Raw genomic sequence first — 9423 nt, 5'->3', positions numbered from 1 at the left:
CAGTGAGTTGATAGCCTAAGTTTCCTGCTAAAGAGCTCCCAGGGTCAGCGAAGTCGACTGAGCGACCGGTCCCTATGGCAGACGTAGGCCGAACTGCGCACTGGGAAATGTAGTTCCATGGGGAAGGGACGGAGTGGCGGGAGCCGCACACGCGCACTAAGAGCTCAGGGCAACAAAGACGGCGGCGTGTGCGCACGCGCCTGAGAAAGACTCGGGAGGGCGTGCGCGTACGCGTGCGCGCCCGGCCGCGGTTCTGAGCTACCGAGCGGCTGAGAGGACAGAGAGGGAGGGGCAGGAGCTACCGACCGCAGGAGGAGGAGAAGGGGTTGTGCTCCTGGCCGAGCAAGGAGAAAGGGGCGGGGCTGGAGAGCAGCGCGCCGGGGTGCCGAGCTCCTGGGACCGGCGGGCGCGTGGGGGTCTGTGGCCCTTGCTGTCCCAGTGGCCGCCGCCGTCGCTTGGCTGCCGTCGGTCTGCGGGAGGCGGGTTATGGCGGCGGCGGCAGTGGGAGCTGTGAATGAGTTCTCCGGGTGGACGAGGGAAGAAGAAAGGCTCCGGCGGCCCCAGCAGCCCGGTGCCTCCCAGGCCTCCGCCCCACTGCCTGGCCCCCTCCCGCCCCGCCCCAAGGCCGGCCCCTTCGCCCCAATCGCCGCATAAACGAAACCTGTACTACTTCTCCTACCCGCTGTTCGTAGGCTTCGCGCTGCTGCGTTTGGTCGCCTTCCACCTGGGGCTCCTCTTCGTGTGGCTCTGCCAGCGCTTCTCCCGCGCCCTCATGGCCGCCAAGAGGAGCTCCGGGGCCGCGCCGGCGCCGGCCTCGGCCTCGCCCCCGGCGCCAGTGCCAGGCGGGGAGGCCGAGCGCGTCCGAGCCTTCCACAAGCAGGCCTTCGAGTATATCTCCGTTGCTTTGCGCATCGATGAGGACGAGAAAGGTAACTGGGGGCCTGGGGGGAGGGGGCGGCGGCGCCGGGAAGAAAGCGGTGGGGTCGACGAGGGAGGGCAACACCTGCGTCCCTTTCCTGCGGGAGCCGGCCGTGCTCCTCCGTAATTGATCTGCCCAGTGAGACTGCTTCCTCGGGTTAGACCCTCATCCTCCACGATTCTCGGTTAAACACCTCTCTTCTCTCAGGCACCCTAGCCGGTGACTTTGTTTCAGACACTAGCCTACACCTACACTTCTGCATGACCCAAGTCCCTATGAGACACCCAGACGTTGCTGGTGACAGTGACAGTTGTCCTAGAGTGACCACACAGATCCTTTCTAGCGCTGTAAACAGTGAGTGGCTTCCTCTGAGCCAGGTTTTCCAAAAGGTTTTGATATCGAAGAAGCTGTGCCTTGTTATAGGCTTTTAGTGAAAGCAGAGTACTGTAGTGTCAGAAAAAAAGAACAAATGGTGACTCAGTTTTGAAAGGAACAGCTGCATATGATTACAGCTGAATTTGCACTATTTTTAAAAGTTTCATAACAGTCATTTTTATGAATGTAATGACTTCTAAGTATTTTTCAGTAAAGTTCTATTTTAGTATAAAACTTTTGCTCCTGGTTAATTTGATCTCATCTAAGTAAGTATTCCAAGGTAACCTCTAAATTTTTAAATTGAAATATTGAGTGAGGACTTCCCTTGTGGGGCAGTGGTTAAGAATCCGCCTGCCAACGCAGGGGACACGGGTTTGATCCCTGGTCCGGGAAGATCCCACATGCCGTGGAGCAACTAAGCCCATGCACCACAACTACTGAGCCTGCGCTCTAGAGCCTGCAAGCCACAACTACTGAAGCCTACGCGCCTAGGGCTGGTGCTCCACAACAAAAGAAGCCACTGCAATGAGAAGGCTGCACTTGCAGCAATGAAGAAGACTCAATGCAGCCAAAAATAAATAAATAAATAAATATTTAAGAAATTGAGTGAATAGGATTAATTTATAATACCATTTTACAATAAAATTTAAAGATTTCTATTTCTGAATGAAAGCAAGGGTACTACATCCTTCAGATTTCTTTTAAGCTAACGTTTTTTAGTCTTTCTATAGGCTAGGCACTGTGTGCTCTTAGCTTTACATGTGTTACCTGTTTAGTCCTCAGAGTTACCCTGTGAGGTGAAGGTACTGTTAGTATCAGCATTTTACAGATGAACAAACTGAGGTTCAAAAGATTAAAGCAGGTCATTCCAAACCTATGCTAATTGCTAATGCCAATTTTTTTTATGGAGTTAGAAGGAGTCTTATAGCATTTTGAAAATCCCTCCTTTTGTCCCAATTCCAGTATGCTGAGATCTTCTTTTCCCTCTAACTACTCATTTTCATTGTCCATTAGTTTAAAAAAAAAAAAAGCAATCTGCAGTTCATTTGTAGTGTCTCCACTACCAACTCCAGAAACTGTTCTAGAATGTCGGTTTTGTTGAAACTTATTTCCTTTGTGAGGCCTTGGACTGAGAAGTAGGATATAAGGAAAGAGGCAGGTATTCATGGGTTTTGGAGTGTAAGGACAGAGTGGAGGTTAAGAACGTTGAAGAAAGGAGGCGTGGGGCTTCCCTGGTGGCTCAGTGGTTAAGAATCTGCCTGCCAATTCTGGGCACATGGGTTCAATCCCTGGCCTGGGAAGATCCCACAGGCTGTGGAGCAACTAAGCCCATGCGCCACAACTACTGAGCCTGCGCTCTAGAGCCCATGCTCTGCAACAAGAGAAGCCACGACAATGAGAAGCCTGCGCACCACAATGAAGAGTAGCCCCCACTTGCCTCAACTAGAGAAAGCCTACGCACAGCAACGAAGACCTAATGCAGCCCAAAATAAAAACAAATAAATTTATTTTTTAAAAAAAGGAGGCACATTTAAGAAAAGAATACCGGGCTTCCCTGGTGGCGCAGTGGTTGAGAGTCCGCCTGCTGACGCAGGGGACACGGGTTCGTGCCCCAGTCTGGGACGATCCCATATGCCGCGGAGCAGCTGGGCCTGTGAGCCATGGCCGCTGAGCCTGCGCGTCCGGAGCCTGTGCTCCGCAACGGGAGAGGCCACAACAGTGAGAGGCCCGCGTACCGCAAAAAAAAAGAGAAAAAAATACCTTGTGTTTTGGGAGGGAAGTCTTTAATCGCTTCATTCTTTTTTTAATATATATTTAAAATATTTATTTATTTATTTTTGGCTGCGTTGGGTCTTCGTTGCTGCCTGTGGGCTTTTTCTAGTTGTGGCGAGTGCGGGCTGCTGTTTGTTGAGGTGCACAGGCTTCTCATTGCGGTGGCTTCTCTTGTTGCGGAGCACAGCCTCTAGGCGTGTGGGCTTCAGTAGTTTTGGCTTGCAGGCTCAGTAGTTGTGGTGCCCGGGCTTAGTTGCTCCGCGGCATGTGGGATCTTCCCGGACCAGGGCTCAAACCCCTGTCCCCGGCATTGGCAGGCGGATTCTTAACCACTGCGCCACCAGGGAACTCCATGTTGCTTCATTTTTTATCTCTAAGGAGCATCCACGATCTCCTAGGGAGGATGAAGAAGCATACCATTATCCCGTCCTAGAGAAGCACTGTTTTATTGCACTATTTTATTATAATAGAGTCCTTTGAAGTTTACTAATCTAGGTCAAAAGTTGTTTTAGAATAGAGGGAATATATTTAAGGGTAGATCAATTCCAGTAAATACAAGGAAATTTTGTTAACACTGGGTGATGGGAGTTGGGAGGTAGCATAAGAGGTCAAGGAAAACTTAGGTATTAAAAAAAAGGATCCTGGACTCTTAGATTTAAAGAGAAATCAGTTCCATGTGAGGGGTAAGTAATGGAAGTGGAATTCAGACCTTGGGTTTCATGCTGGTGACTTATCTTTGGGTATCACATATATACCTCTATCTATTATATTTAATTCCTCTTAAAATATTTACTGTAAATATTTTCAGCAATCTCTGTACCACGTATTTCACTCTCAGCTGATAATGTTTCTATTCAAAGGTTTTGCTTTATTTATACAGTTAGTTTATAAAGTGGACAGCAAAACAGGCAATGATAACTCTAGTTTGAATTCTACAACTGATGCATTATATGAGAAAATAAATTAGATCAAACCGAAACAAATTAGTTATATTAATTTTCCTTTGACAGTGAAGTAAAACTGAGTTTACGTTGTCGTGGTTCTCTTCTATCTCAAATTTTTCCTTTAGCATATTGAAAATTTTTTTACTTTACCTTTAATTCAGTGGATGCCGGAGTTCACATTTGAAGTCTATTTGCCTCTCAGCCATCCTTGACAATACAGAACTTAATTTCAGAAGAATTTTATTCTCCCTCTTTCCTACTGCATCAAAATACATACGAACAAATTGAAATGAATTGGATAGTGTTCAAAGGTTTCCTAACTCTGTAGTTAGCCCCAAACCATTAAGGGGCTAGTAATGTCATGCAGTCCCTTTCTGTTAAAAACTTGACCTAGCTTCTAAATATACTGAAAGCCACTTTATTTCATCAGGTGAAGTGGGCTATTTCAGACTGTAGTGATATTAGTTAATTGACACATTTGGTGCCTTCAAATAATAAAGGCCAAATTAAATCTTATTTTAACAAGGTAATACATAAATGTGGTTTATAAGGTGGCTGTTTATTTTGAATTTTATTCTTTTTTATGGCATACTCAACTTTGACACTGAATTTTCATAAAGGCCTAAATTTATCTGAAACCAAGCAATTTTTTAAAAAAATAAATTTATTTTTTCTCTGCGTGTGGGCTTTCTCTAGTTGCGGTAAGCGGGGGCTACTCTTTGTTGCGGTGTGCGGGCTTCTCATTGCGGTGCCTTCTCTTGTTGCAGAGCACGGGCTCCAGGTGCGTGGTTTTCAGTAGTTGTGGCACATGGGCTCAGTAACTGTGCCTTGCGGGCTCTAGAGTGCAGGCTCAGTAGTTGTGGCGCACGGGCTTAGTTGCTCCACGCCGTGTGGGATCTTCCCGGACCAGGGCTCGAACCCATGTCGCCTGTATTGGCAGGCGGATTCTTAACCACTGCGCCACCAGGGAAGCCCCTGTTTGTTTTATATGAAGCAGGTTCTCTGTCTTTTAATTCCAAGGGCCCCTTGGAATACTTGGGGGAGGAGAGAAGGTTGTAATAGTGGTTCTTTGGATTAACCAGAACATGACCTAACATGCTTTGGGTGGCTCCTGCTGAGAGACAAGCCCGGGGTCTCCTGAGTAATACAGTGGTGCAGGTTCTTCAGGTGTGGCTCAGTTACCTCAAGTGTGTAGGACTTGACAGACAGTAAGGGCCCAATGTATTGTATGAAAGAGAGAGAGCCAGTTTCTCAGGATAAGATAGGGCTGCAGCATCTGGCATCAAAGATAGAAGTTATCTAAATAAAATCCTTTTTTATTTATTCCTAGTCAGTTTATATTTAAAATGGAAGGTTTTTAAAAAAATTAATTACCATGTACTATAATTTCATATAATCCAATGTAGTACTTTATTTAAAACACACAAAATACTTGCTTATCCACATCTATTTTCAGAAGGTGAAGCTAGAGATTAGAAATCAGAAGTATCAGATTTGGTATACTTTCTTTTATTCCTAAAAACTATTAGATACCATTTTGAAAGGATTGATTTCAGACAATTTTCTTGTGCCTAATTTCTGCTTTAAGTGATTAGAACAAGGAAAGAATTATTCTGATGGATGGACATTCTGATAATATCATACTTTTCCCAGAGAATAACATTATTTTTTATTAAATAAACGATAAACACTTTATATTTCTCTTCAAGAATATTTAGTGGCATTTGCACTAAAGAGACAAAAAGGCAGCCACTTTTACGAACTTCATTCCTTGTTCTGTTTTTAGCTGATTTTTATTGCAGTTTATATTCTTCCTAGTACAGAATACAGTTGAACTGTATAAAACTCACCTGGTAACTAGATTCCTAAGATTATTGTTAGTCATCCTGATGACAATTAAGGGATAGTCAGTAAACGGATATTAAATTATTGAAGAAGGATCTTCCCTAACCCTTCCTGCCTCTTTTTCACTATCTTATTCTCTGTGCTCTACCCAATAGTAGTTGGATTTTTCAATTATGGCAAAGTGTAGATTCTCTACTTTTCTACTCGTTTTCCACTCTCTTGACCTGTATAAGATCAGTGAAGGTATTAATCAGTGACCTAGGCTTTTTTTCTCTTGCTTTGTGAATTATTAACAAATGCTCATGCTAGACATCCTATAGAATAAAACATCTTTGAGCACACTCACATCTCAGTGGTTCATTCTGGTAGTGAGGAAAGAAAAATGTCAAAATCCACGATTTTCTTGGAACTAGTAAGTGTTTTACAGCTATATAGGTATAGCATAGACGTTATACTTATTCACATATCTTTCTGTTCTTTTGCAGATATTTTATGTTGCAGTAGAGAGGGAGAGAATTAGTTTGTTGTTCTTAAGTGGATTTTGTTAGTTCCTTTCAGTGAGCTTTCACTAGAACACCCATCTATGGCTGAACAAGTGGGATTTATTACTTATTGTAACCAAGAGAACACACACCATGGGGAACCATGGTATATCTCAGGAAAAGACTAAAAAGAACTTATAGAATTTGGGCTTGTATTAGGTGATTTTAAGGAGGATTGAAGGAAGCAGGGTTTTGCTCTGGATTGGATGTTTTCAGGAATTGGGGATAATTCTGTGATTAAGTATCTTAAATCTAACCCACAAAGAGAGAAGACTAGAGTGAGGATGAAGCTGCAATTGGTTAAGAAGTAGTCATTAGCCCGAAGAGGGGGATGTTTGGTGTTTCATGGCTTGGCCAATGTTCACATTTTGTCTGTGTTTAGACATGATTGTAGAGTGGTCTCATTTTTGTCTTCATCCATCATGATCACAGAGTGACCTTGTCTGATGTTGTTGTTCTGTGGAATTGTTTATACTCAGTAGAACACCAAGGCTTAGTTGTAATGTCAGGTCATTTCCTTGTTACACCAAGGCTTAGTTGACGATACCAGCTCCTCGATGTCAGGGGCTGCTTTTCTTTATCTCAGGTTTGAGAGTCTAATTTTATCGTTTTTAAATTGCAGTGCCTCTTATCCAAATTGACATTTGAATTCTGGCTCCACAGGATCTTGGACAAGTTACTTATTATTAGACTGAGATAATGTTTGTAAAATACTTAGTGTCTGCACATAGTAGGTCCTCAGAAAATGGGAACTATTGTTATTTATTTTACAAACTTTTAAAAAATTTTATTTATTTAATTTACTTATTTTTGGCTGTGCTGTGTCTTCGTTGCTGTGCACGGGCTTTCTCTAGTTGTGGCGAGTGGGGGTTACTCTTCGTTGGGGGCTACTCTTCGTTGCGGTGCATGGGCTTCTCATTGCGGTGGCTTCTTGTTGTGGAGCACGGGCTCTAGACGCATGGGCTTCAGTAGTTGTGGCACGAGAGCTGAGTGGTTGTGGCTCACAGGCTCTAGAGCACAGGCTCAGTAGTTGTGCACGGGCTTAGTTGCTCCGCAGCATGTGGGATCTTCCTGGACCAGGGCTCGAACCCATGTCCCCTGCATTGGCAGGCGGATGCTTTTTTTTTTTAAGATGTTGGGGGTAGGAGTTTATTAATTAATTAATTTATTTTTGCTGTGTTGGGTCTTCATTTCTGTGCCAGGGCTTTTTCTAGTTGTGGCAAGCGGGGACCACTCTTCTTCGCGGTGCGTGAGCCTCTCACTATCGTGGGCTCTCTTGTTGCAGAGCACAGGCTCCAGACGCGCAGGCTCAGTAGTTGTGGCTCACGGGCCCAGTTGCTCTGTGGCACGTGGGATCCTCCCAGACCAGGGCTCGAACCCGTGTGCCCTGCATTAGCAGGCAGATTCTCAACCACTGCATCACCAGGGAAGCCCTGGCAGGCGGATTCTTAACCACTGTGCCACCAGGGAAGTCCCAAACTATTGTTATTAATTTTACAGTTCTTTTAAGGTTAACAGCCTCTAGAGGTTATGTTAGAACATTGTTAAACCTTGATACCTAGTTTTTACTACTCTTTTTATGAAACAGCAGCAGTCTAAATGAGATTTGAGGAAGAAGGCGTATTATCTGAAGAGTGATATAAAAATATTTTTGCTAATTGTGACCCTTTGTTCAGAAAAAACAGATGGAAGTCTCCCCTTAGCGTCGCTTAGTATCCTAGCTTTTTATTACAAAAGAGATTAAATGATTTTTTATTCTCATGTATGTACTCGTGTATGAATGCAAGCTCTTTTTTTTTTTTTTTTTTTTGCGGTACACGGGCCTCTCACTGTTGTGGCCTCTCCCGTTGCGGAGCGCAGGCTCAGTGGCCATGGCTCACTGGCCCAGCTGCTCCCGCGGCATGTGGGATCCTCCTGGACCAGGGCACAAACCCGTGTCCCCTGCATCGGCAGTCGGACTCTCAACCACTGCGCCACCAGGGAAGCCCTGAATGCAAGCTCTTGATAGAGAATTGGAAAATACCAAAAATGCACAGAAGAAAATTAAAATTACCTACCATCCATAGTAAATTAAAAAAGACTTAAAGAAGACAAATTGATTGAAATTCTTAAGGTTTAAAGAAAATGTCCAAAACTGTAATGATTCCTTTACATGGGATTCAAAACCTTTCCAATTAAATGGGAAAAAATAAATCTTAACTTCAGAAATAAACCTTGATGGTTGAACATGAAAGCAAACATGGCCTTTTTTTGCTGAATTAAAACAGAGTAGAAAGGATCCTTTCTGTGATAGTGAACTATGAGAGAATTAATCAGGGGGCTGTTAGTCTGATGCTTCATGGTCTCTGTGGTTTATTGTGGATTAGCACACATTAAAATGTACTGTAAGATTTTTAAAGATACCCGTTATTCCGCTAATGTGACACTTGCAAGTTGCTAGCAAAAAATTGTGTAGGAAAATGGATGTACTTACTCCCTGGAATTGTTTGTAGAATGATGCTTAAGAAGGACTAAATAGATAAGTTAAAAGCAGTGGGCTTTATGAGCTAAAATACAACAGTGCATACAGTTCCGGAGTAGAAGGATTTATATTTATTAACAAATTTACTAAGTATGGTAAAGGTAATTTTTTACATATCTCTTTATTAAAGTATTATCCCATGCCCTATTTCATTTGATCTTTGCTACAACTCATGAGGTAAAAGAAATGTCATCTTGTTTTTAGGTAAGGAGACTAAAACTCAGAGAAATTGCCAGACTTTGTCAAAGTCATACAGCTATTAAATGATGGAGAAAGACTTAAATCTCTGTCTTCTAACTCACATACTTGCAAACTGACATCCTACCTCGCTACCCAAACTACTCACGTTTTGACCCTTCTTGTGGCAATCTGGGTACCACTAACATGTGAGTGAAAAGATTCAGTTGATGATTCACAAATTAGTCTGCTATTCTTTTTTTTTTAAACAGAATGTAGATTTACTTTTTAAAAAATTAATTAATTAATTTGGCTGTGTTGGGTCTT

General features: G+C 43.4%; 1 protein-coding gene across 5 annotated transcripts in view; it reads left to right on the top strand.

The window, feature by feature from the left end:
- The first annotated feature begins 282 nt into the window (after nucleotides 1–282).
- Nucleotides 283–9423, top strand: part of SPAST (spastin) — a 61783-nt gene continuing 52642 nt past the window's right edge. The window contains exon 1 of one of the 5 annotated variants that reach the window (XR_009544109.1): nucleotides 283–929. Coding sequence is in view for 3 of the 5 variants with exons in the window: in XM_060169233.1 (XP_060025216.1) it covers nucleotides 515–929 (415 nt within the window). In the remaining 2 variants the exon portion in view is untranslated. The remainder of the gene's footprint in view (nucleotides 930–9423) is intronic. The other 4 variants (XR_009544108.1, XM_060169233.1, XM_060169231.1 and 1 more) reach the window with 4 other exon arrangements.

The sequence above is a fragment of the Lagenorhynchus albirostris genome, chromosome 13, assembly GCF_949774975.1.
Source record: "Lagenorhynchus albirostris chromosome 13, mLagAlb1.1, whole genome shotgun sequence".
NCBI lineage: Eukaryota > Metazoa > Chordata > Mammalia > Artiodactyla > Delphinidae > Lagenorhynchus > Lagenorhynchus albirostris.
The sequence above is the reverse complement of the archived record's forward strand: the minus strand, read 5'-3'. Positions and strand labels throughout refer to the sequence as shown.